The following is an 18478-nucleotide window of genomic DNA, read 5'->3' as shown; positions in this document are numbered from 1 at the left end:
TTAAGTCAGAAAGTAAACCAGAATGTAACCTGAACATGAAAGCACACAATTGCTTGTGGAAGATCCAGGTTCTAACTTAGCCATGCTGAATGCAAATACTTCTGTTTGTATGCTTAGAAATGAGCTATTTTACATTTCTGGGGAAATAACGTATTCTCATTCTAACCAGCAAAACCACGGGGAGCCTAAGAAAGCTCTTCAGGTAGGTGGGTGGGTGTGTTGTCTGTTAAACCATAAACTGCCCTGGAAAACTTTACTGTTTAAAGAGATAATTTTACTTAAGTAACTCAGTTTTGCAATACAATTCCTAACATTCAGGTTTGTCCATATCCAAAACCATAAGCAGTAACTTTTCAAGTGAGTGGAAAAGTTTGCCCATTCCAGGAAGAATGAGGAAATCAGTTTCTCTTTTTAAGAGCCTAAGACACACAGTTCATGCTGTCACCATCCCTGCTTCCACTGAACAGCCTTATCTGGAAAAACAAGCTCCATACAGGCACAGTCACTACATGAACAACTCGTGGGATCTTAATTCCTGAAACAAAATAGGACATCAGTAGGAAACTTCCTTTCTGTATGCTGGGAACTTCACATTCTGAATGGTGTCAAAATGAAACATTATGGAGCAGTAAAATACCAATTGGGAATAAAATACTGAAAGAATCTTTGCCTCTCTACACTCAGGCTTACCTTTTTAATGCAGCAGTGGAGATTTTCTGCAGCCAAAGTAGTGTTCCACATGCTCTTTTTAATCTTTCGTTTAGACAACTGGCTTGAAGTAAATATTTTTTTCTGAGTGTATCTTTGCTTACTTTTGGCAGGTATCACGCAACTTTTACTTACATACCTACACTTTATATTAAAATCCACTTCACCAGTGGATTTTTAATAGTTTTTAATATGGAATCCTTACAGTGACACTTACAAATGAGTTCTTGCACATGCAAATGACCAAATGCATTCCTGTCCCTCCAGCTTTCTCCATCTATTTGTCCAGCTCATCACACCACAACCATGCATTTATCTCGTGAGCTTGCACTTGCATCTCCAAGTTTGAACACCACATCCCCAACATGCTAAACATATGCAAAACAAATACTTACAAGTCAAAGACTAAGTAATGGAATCCTTCTTCTGATATGCTGTCATGGAGCCGCACTATGGAAAGGGGGAAGAAAACGTAAACACCAGTCACCTTTTTAACGTCTTTGATGGCTGTTGTTGGTTTGGGGGAGAAGGGGGTGGTTATAATTCTACGGCAGAGCTGGTATTGCATCTCTGTGTGTTCTCAGCTGTGGGGTTTGGGGCTTTTGTTTTAAATGCCCTACCCTCAGAATTTGCCTTTTCCATAACTCTTATTTTCCTAATAAGCATACGATTTTTTTTTACATACAACTTTCTTCTCAGCAATATTACATCTTAGAAGTTGTGAACAAAGCAAGATGAGGAAAATCCCCCCACAATTAGTCACAAATTTCAGCAGAGTAACAACCTTCCAGGGCTTGTTAACAACTTCTCACATGTACCATGAAGAGTTGCAAAGACATAAATCTCCCGGCCAGTGTAAAGCATCCTATTTAAGCCCCCATGCCATGTTTACGTACCCCTCTGTGTCCAGATCTAAAGTTTTCCCTGAAAATGTGCTAGTCAGCTGCAGAATCTTCCCTTTGAATTTTAAGAATTCACACATCGTGGTACAACTATGAACTAAGTCCTGCGGTTTTCCTTAAATGAAAATAATTATCCTAAATTATTACTTTAAATGAAATTGCAATTTCCAAAGGTAATACAGGAAGCTTTGTCAGTAGTTTGATCCAAATAATTTCACTTATAGACGCAAATGAAAAAATCAGGGTACCCTAAAAGGGATCTGTGTTCAAAGCTGAGCTGATGAAGAAAGTGTAAAAGAAAAGAATTTTCAGATCTCCCCAGATGGTAACTTTACGTATTAATCATTTTTTATACATGACAAATAAACATGACTTTTCAACTTAATAATATTTAGCCCAGAGAAACATCTTGTGTTTACACAATACTAAAGAGAAAACCAGCTCTTGGCTGACTCAGTGTGCAGAGCTCGTGATGATTCAGAAGAGCCAAGCAGGTCTAAATCAGAGTTTGTGGTTTTGGCTGGTTCTGTATTCCAGATTAGTCCATGTTTTTATGAAGCGCCAGCCAACACCACCCCCCACCCTCCCAAAAAAACCCCAAACATCCCCAAATCAACTTTCTGTCTGGTTGGATTCTTTGAGCTGAGATTCCAATACCGCCAAACGTCTTGTTTTTAAAGCAAACCAAATGTGAGATGAGACACCATGTACCAGCTTAGAAGAGTATCCTCACACTTCTGGCTGAGGACAGAGACCCCCTAAAACATCTGGCTGTTGGGCACATTCCTTTGTACTGCAGCATCAAAGATACTACTCATGAAATAGGAGTTAGTACAGACCCTTGGGTATGTCAGATGAAACACTGCCCTAAACCTGCAGCTGGTCTGCTTTGGATATACATTTACAAAAAAGTTAAAAACTCTTTAAGCCTTAATACACAGCAAATGATACCTTTTGATAGAAAGGTCCTGTTCATGAAATAGGCTAGTAAGAACTCAAAGCGTGGCTTTCTGTGAGCACTTTCTCAATTCAGAGCAGCATTCTCCTCTGTCATATCCATGTTACCAAGCAGGCCAGGATGGGAAGGGGCTTCTCGTGCTTTGGTGCCCCCTGAAGCAGGAGGTGCCCTTGCTTTGTCACTTCCTTCTCTAGAACAGGACTGTGCCTGCAGAACAACAGATCTGTCCCTTAGGACTAGAAAGAGGCTGTTACTTGAGATGATGGGCAATGTTTTGCTCAGCCTGGGGAGCCTAATTCCTTGCTAGCCAAACTCAAGTCTGACACATCTTCAAGGGTATCTTCTTCAAGGATCACATTCTTTCTTTTCCTTTCCTCCCAAAGGAAAGGAATCACAGAAGCGAGATGGAACAAATCCTTCTCTGAATCAGGATCATATGCCCCTGATTGTTCCTGAAAGGGAAACAGGCTGAGGCAGCCAGGGAAGATGAGAGCTGCCTTTTGGCAAGTGCTTATGTTGGTGTCTTTGGTCAATCCAGGCACATGGTTATGCCTCTGAAGCGAACATGCCAAATAAGCGAGGGCAGAGGAGAAGAATCTCTGGTGCAGACAAGCGTGAGTGCAGAGCAAAGGGTGCACGACAGCACAAAGGCTAATCCAGCATGGCCCAGACATTCTGCCTGCACTCAGCCTGCCATGGGAAAGACAAGGGATGCTGGGATGACAGTTTGAAAAGACACTCACTAAGTTTTAGAGGGGACACACTACAAGAAGTATTTGTGCAGTCACTGCAGACAGATACAGTTCTTCACACACACCAGGAGTCTGGCACGACAAACCAAAAGGCAACAATTACAAACATTAGTTATCCAATATAAGAACTCCCATCAGAAGCTCACATTGCCACTCCTATTTCTCCAGAGTCACAAAGCATTCAGCAGTAGTAACAGTTGCATTTATCTTTTCTGAAAGGATTTCCGTTAGATCAAATCATTATTAACATATTTCATCAGTGCTGTTATCAAACAACACATGAGAGGGCAGAAAGGAAACTGGGGTAACTCCATTTCCTCCTGCCTGCTGTAGCCCTGTGGTCACTCTCCTCCACTGGGGTCCAGAGAAGGTGCTTAACAACCTCAGACAACAAAGCTGTTGCTCCTAAGTAAACCACTTGGAATGCCTGACAGGAATCCAGGGAGCTTACAGCTCTTCCTTTTGGAGAAATACTGTAAGCCCACAAAACATCAGGAATACCCCTGTTTTGGCTTCAGCACTCTTTTTCATCTGAAATACTTTCCAATCATCACACTGGAAATATCCTTATAATAATTTTAGGGAGAACTCCTATTAGCTTGATTAGCTTTCATTTAGCCATTAGTGTGGGCCAGCTCCAATCTGACTGAAAAGTAAAATGATCTCCTTTATGTGACTTTTTGTGCTGAACTGCACTATTTTGTGCCTATCCCATGGAAAACAGCTTGATATAATGGCCAAATAACTTTCTGAATTTCTGCCTTTAAAGAAAAAAAAAAAATAGAAAATAATAGTATTCCACGTACTTCCACTGAAAATCAAATTTTTCCAGGCAAGAAGTCAAGTCAAACAGTAGACAGAGGGAAATTCTCCATGATAAAGGTATTTAACCACATTTAAACCTATTGCCTAAAATACTTGTGTGAAACTGCTCAAGTGATCACTTAGCTCAATTTGGTACCCAAATTAGTTCATGTTACAAAGACAAATTACTGGAGAAGACCGAAGTTATGGTGCATGGTCAGCACAGCAGCTTCACAGATGTGCACCGAGGTGTCAAACTGCCAGAGTGATGCTCCTTGGGGAAAACTTTTTCCTGCAATGCCATTCATTGTGTTTATTAACAGAGCATGGAAAGGGATTAACAGCCAACGGTAAAGGCATTCATTTTCCCTTTGGTACTAAAGATTAACATCTGTGGACCCCCAAAAGCACTGATCCTGTAACTCTGTGAAGTTTGATGTCTCAAATTAGTGCACCACTAGGAAGTTAAAGGGTTCATTCATCCATAGTAGAGGTTTAAAATGGGTTTGAAAGTCACAAAAGCTTAAGTAATATTTGCTGAAATATGCAAATTACTTCAAGTTTCTGCTTCCCTGCAATAGGGAAAAAGGTGCTTTCTCTCCATGTTCACTTCCGAAAGTGTATTAGAGTATTCATGCAGACCTTACATAGACCACTCTCATTGAAACAAACAAATAAACAAATACCTCAAACCAAAACCCCCATACCCTTTAAAAAATGAACTTAATTACTTAATGAAAGGAACTTCATGGAATGGCTTTATTTAACTTTGGGTGTTCTATGAATTCGTACCTGCCTGCCAGTAGGTATGGGATAAATTGCTGCATTTGAAAATAAAAAGGCAAAATAAAAATCGGAAAAAAACCTCCGTCACTGAAAAGCCATAACCTGTAAGTTTTTACTCATATTTGATCCACTCAATTTTCTATCCAAACACCTGTCTATAAGCACTTTCTGCTGTCCTGTCTCTGACAAAGAAAGGCCTGTGCTCAGCACAACGGCTTGGCTGGGAAGTGGAAGATCTGCTGTGGCTTAGCACTGTCAGGACCCACATCTTCCTGCAAAGTCACCCTTTGCCACCTTTCCTGTTCTACTGCATAAACCAAAGTGACAAGGGACAGAAAACAAAGCTACTGCTCGAACTTTACCAGAAACTCATGTGGACGCCACTGCAGGCGCCATTGTACCAGTGCCAAGAACTGAGACCAAAGTCAGCATTCATCCTACAGCTTTTAACCTAGATCCCAAGGGAAATATGATGGGATCCCACGGTAAACACAATAAAACTGCATGAGGGAGCAGAACTGAGCATGCAAACTTTGTGACCCCCTGCTCAGGAGTGCTGCTGTTGGCACTGATCTGCTCCCTTCAAACAAAATGTCCTCACTGCAGCATCATTCTCGGCACCTCAGTGCTCCCTCGTGTCCCTACATCCTCTTTTGAATGTCTCCTATAAAGGGTATAAATAATCTCTGCTGAGCCACCAAAGCCCTTAAATCAGTGGTGTGTAAGAGTCACAGCTATAGCTCCCAGGCAGGGAACTTAGCATGAAAATGGAGTCTGTGCTGTCCTCACTGCTCCTTACACTCACTTTTCCTCTCAAACAACACTGCTCTGCTGAGACCATGGAAGCCTGGGGCCCTCTATAATAAAGCTCATCAGGTACAATAGAGAGAACCTGGCAGATATTAAGAGCTGTCACCTAAGAATCTGAAATATTTAGAGGCTAATCTGGTAAGATTAGTACAGTAGCAATGCTCCAGGGCAGCTGATTTTTGAACATTAAACACAGAGTAATGCTTTGCATATCTAAGAAAATAATCCTCCCCCACGCTGTCAAACGCACCAGCAGTAAAATGCAATACTTACAGTCATTAAATGACTTTATGCAAGTCAGCAGTGCTGTGTACACTATTAACAGGTTGCCTGTGTTCAGCAACAGTGAATCAAAACAATATAGCTCCCAAATTCATTCAAAAGGTAACTTTTTCATAACAGTGCAAATTCATGGTTTTTTAGGGCCAAAAACTTGAGAAAAAAAATCCTATTCATCTGCATCACAAAAACTGGCATGATAAAGGATGGGAAAAATAATTAGAGAATTTAGTATTTGGAACTACTGCCTTTTTCCCCAAGGCATTGCAACAGCAAGTGTAGAGTACTACGAACAAAATGCTGTCTATTCCAAAATTATTCATTTGTGAGCAAAACCCTCCCCCATCAAGGCCCTCACACAATAAACAACAGTATTCTGATTAAGTGCCAGTCTACTGCATGTGGAGAGGTCACTCTACCGAAGTGTTAATGTTGGCAAAAGATGCTTGCTACAGAGAAAATGAAAAATTACTTGTCAAAGTAGATAAAAGATCACATTTTGCAGCAAGACTGAGTGACTCCAGGTACTGATGTCAAAGTAGAGGGCCTCAAATTACCAGCTCTTTTGTCATGGAGAGACTCTTGCTTCATTCCTGCTGGATGAAGACCAATAGGCTTATAAAAACAAAATATCCCAAATAAAATGAACTAATTAGAAAAAGAACACAAACCCAAGAGGTATTCCAAATATATAATTCTGTGTTGGTAGTCTCTAGGGAGAGCAGTTGTGATGACTGACACTTATCTTTTTATCCCACAGGCTTTAATTGCTTTTCAGCACACCATAACACAGGTGTGTGTGCATTTATGTGTGCACACGTGCCCAGAGCAGCTCTGAGGAATTATATCCTGTATCCATGAAGTCAAAAGGAACAGCTGGAGCTACACACCTTTAATTATTCAGGTATGAAAACAGCAAAATTGTATGGAGTTGTTGCGAAAAAGAACAGGGGACTAAAATGTACACCTGTACCTTCATGTCTTCATTTAAAATACAACCATGTCATTTACTGGAAATCTTGTGTTTCAGGGTGAGTCAATTCCTCCTTGCAGCTGAAGGCCTGATTTTGTAAGTTTAACAAGATTTTTCACAAAGCAACAAAAAGCCTTGCAAATATCATCAGATTAAGCCTTATGAGGATAACTGCATGGATCAAAACCAAGTCTGACACAAATTTTTGCTACGAGCAAACTGATGTCTCAGCTGTCAGTGTTGATGCTTTAAGCACTAACATTTTTTAATTATTTTAGCATTCATCAGAACATGTAAGAAGAGGAATAAAGACACAAGAATTTCATGGAGTGTTAATAATAAAAGGACAGGCTGTAACACAGAGATGTTACATCAATTAAAATTAACAGGCTCAGGAAACCACACAGTGTACTTTAATGGAGGGAATGCAACTGCCCAATTATCGAAATTAGACTTTATCCCCTTTAATACTTACAATGCTAAAAAACCCTGGGAACAGATTTATATAAATACTATGTAGGGCCTACACGTCCACAAAATTTGCTACTGGGGAACTGTAATCATTGGGTAGGACACAGCCTTCCTTCTTGGCTCTCCTCTCTTAAAATACATTAAAGACAGACATATAAGCAATTTATATAATGGCCACCCAGAGAAGCATGCACGTTTATTTTTAAATGCTCCCCTTTCATGAGGACCAAGCCTCAAGGTATTTAAAGGCTTTAGCTTATGAAAACAAAGTCACTCTACTTTAAATATTTTAAACAAAAAGGAAAGCAGAAAATTGCAATCCTGTGGCATGACTCAAGAGGAACCACAGAAAAGAAACCTCTCACATAGGAGCCAGGTATGCCCCAAGCAGCCTTAGACAATGTTTGCAAAGCAATTACCACTGTATTTAAAGCACCTTCATTCAGTAACAATTACCTCCAGAAAACCTAGGTGTCATAGGTTAGCAAGCATAGTCCCGGAAGGGATGTCCTTGCTAAGGGGTGCTTACAGTTTCCTCTGGGACCTGATAGAACCTATCACCTGGCCAGTTTGAATATGGACAATTCTTTAAGCCACTTAAAGTTGTGATCGCCTCTGTGATCCACATTTAAGAATAGGCAAACTCCCCTCCAAGCTCTCTCTCGTTTCCGGCGCTGGGACAGGTGGCTGCAGGCCCCGTGTGGGGGCCACCGGGCCCGGCCAGGTCCTGCTTGGGCCAGGCCGGGCCGGGCCACAGCCATCCTGGGTCGATGGACCTGTTCCAGCCGTGGAACCCCCCCCCACTGCCTTGCCGTGGGCAGCCGGAGCGGCTCGGCTCTCCCCCCTCTCCACTGCGATAAGAAACATTCAACATTCAAGCTGCAAAACTGCAAGGCTGAGGTGAGATTAACCCTTTTATTCTTGTGAAGAGCTGAAAACCTGAGGGAAGAGAGAGAGAGGAGATGCTTAAAGCTGAAATTCTGTTGTGAAGCTATGATATATCAGAGTATCCCGTTGTAATTCCATGAAGATCTGGGGGGTGGAGTGTTCAGCTCGTAAGCAAAAGCACCTGCGCTGAGATAGGCAGATGCTGACGCAGCTGTAATTGCATGAGAAGTTTGGACAGGGAGAGATGAACCAGATGAGGACTTTTGCTCCAAACGGGAAAGGAGAAAACCTCAGTCCCTAGAGATGCTCCCAGAGATAGTCCTAACAATGAAGATGAGGAAGACCCTTTGCTCCCAGGGAAGGAGAAGGGCCTCTGTTTTTGTTTCTGAACGGCTCAACCTTAAAACTGTACCCCAAAAAACTTCAAGAGTGGACCCTCGAATGCGGGAAAACCAATTGCTATCTGTGTGTGACCTTGAACAAGCTGCAAGTCGGGGGAAGGGACTCACATGCAGGCAGAGACTCCTCTTCCTAAATGGACTGAACAATATTTGGAAGTGGGCGGCTGTCTCGTTGTGATAATGTTTTCATAGCATGAGCAAGAAGAGACTTCTCTTTCTAAATGGACTGAACAAGGTTATTATGGAAGTGGCAAACAGACTGAACATCTTAAGGGTTGTCTTTTCACATTGTCAGTGGGAGAAGGGAGGAAGGTGGGGGGAGGAGGAGAGTTCTGAAGGTTGTATAATTTTTTTTTTTTTTTCCTTCTTTTAGGTCTGTTAATAAACTTCTTTATATTCTTTCAAGTTTGGTGCCTGCTTTGCATTTCTCCTAATCCTTATCTCACAGAAGATAAACAGTAATGAGTATTTTAGACCAAACCACTACACTAGGCTAAATCCTCCAGTCTAAAAAATGAAAAGAATAAAATAAATCCAACCCCAAACCCAGTACTGATTTAAAATACATACATTCATTTTTAAAAGGAAGTACTTTCAAATCTGTGACTAAACAGGAATTTTCTGTTGTAAAGCAGATATATTATGAAGAAAATAATTGAAATAGAAATTTTTTCTAGAACCTATTTAGAAGAGTGTCCTGGTCACTTTGATGGAATATGATCAATAAATTACGGCAAAGAAGATGTTTTTAACAAACTACCTTCATAAGGACTTTAAACAATGATCATGTGATGCCACAGAGCAAGCTGGCCATTTGCTATTTAACGGAATGCAATCCTTAGTTACGAAGGATTTCATATCCCCCAGCTGTGATGCAAATGGCCACGTACAAAATTCCACTTGGCTGTTCCAAGGCATTTAACCACTCTAAGAACCTGATCAGAACAAAAAGCTTTAACAAATACACTCCTACAAATAAACACGTGTAAACATTTGCAGAAGTCCTTTCCATATGGACTGCATCTGTTGGGAAGAACACACACACAATTCCAGTGTGACCCACTGTCTCCATAAAAGTGTCTCTGCCCTGATTTCTGCGTAAAACAGCTCACAAGGACCTGCAGGCCAATGAGCCTGTAAAGAATCCGCCACAGCAGCTTCCCAGGTAAGTAATAATCAAGCACACAGAGATGTGCTTTTATCACATTATTCATCCTAGACACAGACCTGCTCTGCAAAGAGGCATTGTAAAGTAAATAAAAGACTCTACTTATCCCTGCAGAAACAAATTCCTGACACTCATGATCAAGGAATCCCATCACATTTCATTTCAGCTACAACAAAGAACCCAAACCATATTTCCATGAGGCTAAACTTTCCACTTCCTACAAGAGTTTCCAAACAAGAACATGCATTTGGAGAAAAAACCAAACCAGCAAATTTCACTGTTAAAACATTACTGTGGTGGGGGACAGAAAACACAAGTGCACTGGATTTGCCTCATCCAACTCCCAGCGCCATCCCAGTGCCAACTGTGGAATGTGAACCAGAGGGGAAAAACCCCCTCTTGTAGGCTCTGCCCTTAAATATATGTTAGGCACTGCATAAAATAGGCTGGATGTAGTTTTTCAACATATACATATCTACATGAGCTCCTGAAAATACAGCAGTTCAGAAAAAGCTGCTACTGTGCTTTGGTTTTTCACAAAAACTACATTTAAGACCTTGTAAACAACAAATAACTTTAACGTTATAAAGTTCATTTTTCCTCAAGCTGGAATAAATAACATTTAAAATGGAAACTTCATTTTCAAATAAAGTTGTCTCCGGGAATTCTTGCCAACCCTCCCTGTGGGAAGATGACAAAAGAATATACAAAGGAATCTTATTTACCCTTATTTCTTGTAGACTGGAGTGAGCATTACAAATACTGCTTGTTAAGACCTTTGTCTACAAGAGAAAAATGCTCTAGTTTATGTTATTATGGCGGCATAAAACCAAAGTTTATGCTCTCTTAATTCAGCTTAAAACAAAGCGTCAACTAATTTAAACGGAACCAATTTCCCAGTTTACAGAGCAGTAGGTGGCCACAAAGAAACAGCTACCTCAGTTTTAAAATAAATTAGCTTTTCATTAAGTTAGGGGAGCTTTTATATGCAGACAGGCCTAACATTCCACTTCCCACATGGTTAAGTGCAACATTAATTACCACCGTGCTGGAAGTGTTACATCAAAAGTAACTCCTACTGCCAGTCCCTCACTTAATCATTGCTGAGAACTGGAATCAGTGGGACCTTCGAATATTCCAGATTTGCACTGAGGATCATGCATTGTATCATCTTTTCTATAAGAAGTTGAAACCCTATAAATTAGAGTATAAATGTAGTCACACCCCTTAGTGATGTGGTTATAAACATCAGACAGATTTAAGCTCATTTTCTGAAGACCCACACACAACTAAATGAGGTACAACCACCAATTCACTTAATCACAGTAGGTACCACCTTTTAATGACTCTACTTCATTTGGTAACAGGACAATTAAATCACTTATTCTCCACTCCAGGGACTAAGACAGACTCCAGGCACCTGGGATGGCAATACTAAGTATCAGAATATGGCATTTAAATGCTGGATATTTTTCCAAATTAAAAACCTAAATTAAAATGAAAAGAAGTGCTAAGACACCAAGTCTTCTCTTGAAGCAGACTGAGTCTACATCTTCTGCAAATCACTTCTTGATTATGCTCTGTATTACTCTAATATACAGTAGCCCTTGGAGACCAGAAAATGGTTTATTCTGAAGCGATGGCAGCATTGGCAGGCCATGGACCTGCTCCAGCAAGAAATTAGTTCCAGGACAATAAAGTCAACTTCATGGAAAATTCTGTATTTTATGGAATTAACTATTACTTTCTCATGTTATACAGTACCACTGTAAATTCAGCTTCTCCCTTCCTTTATCTGATAGGGGTTTTTTATATCTATGCAAGCAAAGAAGGCTAAAGCCAATTTCATAGGATCAGATTCCCAAATTTTGTGTTACCAGCTTTGAGAAGAAGACCTAAAATGGATGCAAGCAACCTAAAGCATAATTATAATGACACCTCTGTCCTTGGTGCCCTCTTTAACAACCATGAATCCTGAATATCGTGAATGGGAGCAATAGGAGCATCCCAGAGACCAGCTCCATCCGTACCACTGCAGTTTGTCCCCTCCCAATTTCTTTATGGGAGCAACAGGGGAAAAGTAGGGACTGAGTCTGTTTCTTATACTCACAGCAAATGTGAAAAAGCACTGTCTGAAAAGTCTCAAAGAAGAAAAAAGTCAGGTTAGGTAACTGGTCTCCTGTTTCCATCTGTGTGGTGCTGCCGACATCCATCCATCAAATGCAGTGAACAAAACCTCGCTGTAACCTGGAGAACCAAATGCTTCTACAATTACCCAAGACAACATCTAAGAAGTAGGAGCTCTCAGTAAGTTAACAGAGCGTAAGACTGAGCAACTCAAAGTACTGTGCCCAGACAGAGTGTTCCCATAATGATCCCACTCCATCTCTATCCACTGGGCTGGGCTCAAAACCATCTGTATTATTTTTGGAGTGAATGTGCCTTCCCCCTCTATCAATTAACTATCACAGTAAGTCATGCTACCACAGCTGAAGACAACTATAAATTACTGTCATTTTCCCAACATGCAAGCTCACAAGTGAATGATGATCCCAAATGATTCCAAGTGTTTGTTTTACAAAAACCAGGGAATGCATATTGACTTAATAGATGACAAACTTGAGGCTTATGATGAGAAACTGCCATTGTCTTTTAATCACAGTCTCACAATAAATGAAAATTAGAGAGCTTGTCCTGTCCCCTGGGACCATTTGTAAGATTGTAATTAGCTCACTGACAACCCACATACACTTGGAAGGAAATGCTGCAGGAGAGAGCTGAAGCCAGTCTGTATTCACAAACTGAGACTACTAGCTGCAGTTGAAATCTCTTTCTAAATATTCCTCTCATTTAGCACATCCAGTAACTCCCAAAATCCGTATATGCTACAGAAGATAGCTGCAAGCCAGTCAGCTGCAATTATGGTTATAGATCATCAACCAAGTCCTTCCCAGCAAGACTGCACAGTCAAATTCAACACAATCCCAGCACTAGCACCATCGACATCAGACCAAGCATAAATTGCTGAAACACAAATAAATAACACTCAAGGTCCCCCAGTAAATAAATGCACACCAACTCTGTTAATTAAACAGCACTGCTTGGGTGGTACAATTGCTGAGACACGAGTGCTACTCACTGCTGTGCAGCACAAGGGCAGGAGCTGTGGATTTGATTACAATGCAATACCAGAACATCTTCAATGCACAAGTATGAGGAGCAGAGTATCATGCTTGGCCCAGTGTGGCTGGAATGAGGAGCTGGATGCATTTAAAGGAGACAGACATGTAGAGGACAAACTAAAATTAGAAGCACATTCCCATGGGCAGTCCATGAGAATACTAACACTCTGGTGAAGCCACTATAAAAAGAACTTCCAAATTTGGAAGGTGACTAGGAGGAAAGAGGTATCATTAAATCCCTCTCAACTGAAAAAAATGCCTGGATCAGCAGTTTTGTAGGAGCAGGAAAATCTCCAGTGCTGAAATCTGAAAAAGCCCAGCCTGAACTGAGCAATTACGAACTATTTATCCACTGTCAGTGATGGGGGTTGGTGGTATTTGCAGGGTCAGAGCATTCACTCCATGCCAGGATGCAGCATGGCAGTGGAAAGCTGAGGAGCAGACCAGCTTGCATCCTTTGGAATGCCATGGCTTTGACAGATACTCCCAACAGCACAGCAACAAAATCAGGATGAAAAGGGAATGTGTGACTTCTTAAAGGCAAAAGTTTGAAGGAACAAGGAAAATCCTGAAGGACACTTGAAACACTCGCTACAAGCCAGGGGTAGTTAGGAGGATGTCTGTCAGCCTGGAACTCATTGGTGCTGTCCTCTGGCCCTCAGGCACCAGGGGATGATGAGCCTGGCTGGGAACAGCCTCTCACACCCCCGCCATGCACAGGAAAGGGTGACATCTCAGCAGAGCTATGGACGTGCTGGGCCAAGCAGGCAGCCCAAGTCCTGATTTCCCATGTGCTGTTTCCAATATATAATGTCTAAGATACCATAACATCTGTTACTGAATGGGCATTCCATTAGTAAAGATGCAGAAGATGCATATGAAATGCAAAATGCCAGCAGAAAAGGGATTTCTGTATGTGAACGGCACAGACAAGTTTAGCCTATAAAATGCACTTCCAAATCCACACCTTGCAACTAAGGAAATCCTGCATTCCAAAGAGTCTGTCCCCATTTATACAGTTTTTAGTCGAATTACACTTTCTTTAGGAATTTATGTCACAATATTTAAAATTGAAAGCAAATGGAATTTTAAGAAAAGATCAAAAACATCCAAAACAGGGATGCAGCTGTATTTGGGAATATCCACTTTTCCTTCCAGTACCTGGTTTTCTGATCAGCAGGAAAGACTGAAATGAGTCTTCTCCAGGGTGCAAGTGGCAAGACAAGAGGCCACAGACACATGCTGGAGTCTGGAAAATCCCAGCTAGGCACAGAGACACATTTATTTATTTATTTATTTAATTTCTATGCATAGGAAGGTGGTCAAGCACTGGAGTGGTGCCTGGAGTGGCTATGCAATCTCCCTCCCTGGAGAGACTCCAAATGCAGCAGGATGGGCTCTGAGTAACCTAATTCTACCCTGAGCACGGAGCTGGGACTGGATAACTTCCAGAGATCCCTTCCAACCCACATAGTTCCATGATCCATGGTACTTTTTTGCAGGGGCTGGGTAGGTAAGTAAAGCAAGATGTCTGTGCAGATGGGAGTAGCCCCACAGATTGTCCCTCCTAATGAGCTTCCTAGCTTGGTATTGCCTCTGGAAAAGGAGCAAAGACATTCCAAAGCTCCACAGTGAGCTCCCAAAGCACCACTCCTGATTTATGGTTGCAAAGTCAAAACATAATCCACAGTCCGAAGTCAGGAGACCTTCCTTTTGCCTCTTACTGCTCCCAGCTCACATGCCCAGGGTTTGCTCATCCCTTTCCTTCTCTCTGCCCCCATGTCTAAACAGATCCTTTTCTCCTTGCCACAGGAAAATGGGAGGGCTAAGGTGGGATGCAGCTCTCAGGTGGCACAGACAGCCCAACACATTCTCCTTGGAGGGACCTCTTCCAGAAGCAGGGTGACAGGGTGACATCCTGAGTGACAGCTCACCCACCATGCATTAGGATGACAAACACTCCAAATGGGCAGATTTAGGCTGCCTGGGAGACAAATGCTGCCTGGATGATAACTCCTTATTTTCCCTTGGGAAAGGGAACAGACCAAGACAGAAGTGCCCCACAGAGCGTGGCCAGCCCAGAGGCACAAATGTCAAGGCTGGGGCGGGATTATCATGGAAAATGCATGATAACAGTTTTACCACCCCTGCAGGAGCTGCTCTAATGCTGTCCAGTGACACCCATCCACACCATCCAATACACTGCAACCTTTTTTCAGCTGGGGGGTGGTTTTTCCTTGCCCCCAGATCAAGTAAAGATTTCCAATATTTGGGTATCAGTCCAAGAAACAGTACAAAATCCACCTATTAGACCATCAGCAACACTGTAAAAGCGAAGGGAACGGAACTTACAATATCCCCTAAAAATACTCTAAAAATGTCTGTGCTAGCTTTACTGAAAGAAAAAGCTTAGTTTAGCTGAAGTAGTAGAGATCTCTGTTTTTGGAGGAAAGGGTCCAGAGGAAAATTACATATTTGTGGTTTAGCTGGGAGTCATGATGTCTATCCGTATGCATAACATGTGGTTGCAGATTCATAATAAACAAAGCTTCCAAACAACAAAAAAATGTGAGTTCCCAAAGATCCATCTTGTGTGTGCAGAGAGAGAGCAATTCATTTCAGTTGAGCTTATTTCCATGGCTCTTGAAGTCAGCAATGCAGCCAATTATGAAACTCTTCACTCCAGGAAACACATATAGAAAGTAAAGCAGAAAAAGAGATGAAAATACAAGTGGGAAGTGTGGCAGCCATCCAAGCCCTCACCCCCAGCAGCAGGATCCTCAAGAGAGGTGTTTAAATTCCACTTCCCGCTTCTGTGGATTACTCTATTTTACATTTCAAATGACTTGCTGTAAAAGTGGAGTGGACTTCACAGACAGAAAAAATGTTTAAGAGACTCTGGATACACAATGAAAGAATTTTCATGCATTTAAGGAAACATACAAACACAGCTATAAAGCAGGGATGGAAAATGCTTCAAGACCTGGTTCACACTTGATTTACACTGAATCATTACCTATTTTGGTGCAAATTAGGCATATACTTTCTGAGGCAAAAAATTACAAACTTGGTGGCAAATCTTAGTGAAACCTCCTTTCCTCAGTCTATTATGGATGCTGCTACAGTTATCAGGGATATTACAGCCAGCAATGCTTCACTTGAGCTAAAATAACCTTGTGCTCCATTAAAAGGAAAGAGAATTAATGTAGCATGGCAAAGAGTGGTGTCATTGTCTGCACTCAAAGACATTTTTATGCTCCACAGTAACCCTGAAGAGGGAAACTTAAAGATGCAATGCCACTTTTAGCAGAATGAAAGGATTCTGCTGCAAGCAAAATGGACAAAAGCTCTAACACCCAATAAAGCTGCCTTCCCCCTTCTCTGCTGGCACACTCAGACCACATTATCTGATGCTTCATATGGCTCATGTTGAAAAGCAGTGACACATTGATTAGCACTAAACAACTTAAAGTCTTTTAACTGTTGGGGGATTTTGATACTCCACTCACTTCAAGGCCACCAACAGCTCTACAGAAAGCCCTTCCACACCAAATCCTTACAAGAACAGCAGTGAAAACCTTCAGGCTTTTCCTCCTAAACATCAACATACATTCACAAGAACTTCACCAACTAAAAGGAATCAGATGCAAAGCAGTAACAAAAACTGCTGAGAAGGAGAAAGCCTGCAGAAAACCCAGCTGCAACAAACCCCACTATGCCCCCCTGTGTGCTCTTGCCTGGTTCAGTTGCGTTCCAGTACATTTAATTTCACAAATAGCAACTGCAAAACCAGCTTCTGTATCCTGTTGTTGCACTTCACTAGTCAGCTACTTGCTGTAGCCACGGCTGACTTTAAACATCCAATCTGTTATTTTATAATACTCATTAAATTGGCTTTTACATTAAGTATGAAATCATGTTGTAACACCCGTTTATTTGGTTTCTTGATGTTTTATTTTAATTGTCTCAAGGACTATGGTTCACCTTATTCATCAGGGAAATTGCAAATTTAATTAACTCAACACAATGGATGAGATTTAAAATTGTTGAAGTGATCAGCTCATCTAAGCAATAAAAATAATTAAAGGAAGTGAGGTTCTCTAATGCATCAGTCCCACATAAACTAGAGCTTTATATTAAAAACTCTATTTATTTATTTATTTGCATAGCTATAGTTAATATATCCCCGAGGACCATGTTTATTGAACATCAATTTATATAGTTGGGAATTGGTTTGATTTTCACTGCATCAGGAAAGAACTATATATTTTTGATGTAAAGAGTGAAACCTTAAATTAACCTCAGAAAAAATATTGTGCTAAAGAACTACATCCACTCGACCTGAACAGGCCTGATTTTCACCCTGTGTTTGGTTTATAGAGTGACTTAACTAATACCAGCTCAGCTACTCACAACTGTGCCACACTAAGACAAAGGAAATTCAGAAGAGAGTTACTGCATCCACATTTTCTGTATATTAACAGTGTTTCTCTTGAGATTCTTGGGACTCCATGAAGTGCCATGCACATACTTGGCAAATATAATCATGAAGGACATATTGTTGTGCATAAAGACACAAACCCCTCACATATCTTTAATTGCCCTCTTTTCAAAAAGGATAAGGCAATATGCAGTTTCTTATTTTCCCCCACATGAGGAATTTAACGACTTCGATGCTCATGTTTTGTGTTATGGTGGGGAGGCAGAGTAACCTCCAAATGCAGGCTTTTCCTCCTTTCCTTGTGGCAAAAGGAGTAAGTAAGCTGGACACAAGCACAGAGTGTGGTGAGGAGCAGTGCCAAGTTTGGGGGCTATCAATTTCCTCAGCCATTGATGACAAGTTCCCAGCTCAAAGCACGGAAATGAGCAGACTCCAAACAGACACCAACACACTCATGAAAGCAGATTAGGGATTTGTCTTTTTCCCCTGTGTCCCAGCCTGTTCTGCATCTAGGCTGCCTCTTGGCCTGCTGCAATGCCAGCCTGCCTTGGAAAGACACTGCCCCATGTTTCCACCTGCTGGTGCAGCTCCAGCTCTTCGTGGAGGAGAGACCTTCCTGCTCTCAGAGCACACTCGTGGCAATGCCACAGCTCCAGCCCCGCTGAGGCCAGACAAGCAGATCCACAGGAACAGGCTCAGGCCTATCGGAGGTGACCCAGCCCCATCTCTGCCGGGCAGTCCTATTTACCTCTAAGTACCCTGACTTACAGAGCCACTCAGGGACAGCCTGGCCTTGTGCCAAAAGAACTTCATTTATCACCTGAAGGGCTGCCACATGTCAGTAAAATCTGCTGCTGCCTTTGGGGAAGGAACGAAGACTGATCAGACTCGAGCCTGATGTTGCTGGCTAATGGACTCAGCCTGCCTGCCATAGCTTAGACACTGTAACGTAAGG

The 18478-nt window shown here is 41.6% G+C and overlaps 1 protein-coding gene across 33 annotated transcripts in view; it reads right to left on the bottom strand.

Moving 5' to 3' along the window:
- Nucleotides 1-18478, bottom strand: part of CAMK2D (calcium/calmodulin dependent protein kinase II delta) — a 124360-nt gene that overhangs the window by 52044 nt on the left and 53838 nt on the right. For all 33 annotated transcript variants that reach the window (XM_048304375.1, XM_048304376.1, XM_048304377.1 and 30 more), the window contains exon 5: nt 1104-1158. In XM_048304375.1, the coding sequence (XP_048160332.1) occupies nt 1104-1158 (55 nt within the window). The remainder of the gene's footprint in view (nt 1-1103; nt 1159-18478) is intronic.

This window comes from Corvus hawaiiensis, chromosome 5, assembly GCF_020740725.1.
Source record: "Corvus hawaiiensis isolate bCorHaw1 chromosome 5, bCorHaw1.pri.cur, whole genome shotgun sequence".
Lineage (NCBI taxonomy): Eukaryota > Metazoa > Chordata > Aves > Passeriformes > Corvidae > Corvus > Corvus hawaiiensis.
The sequence above is the reverse complement of the archived record's forward strand: the minus strand, read 5'-3'. Positions and strand labels throughout refer to the sequence as shown.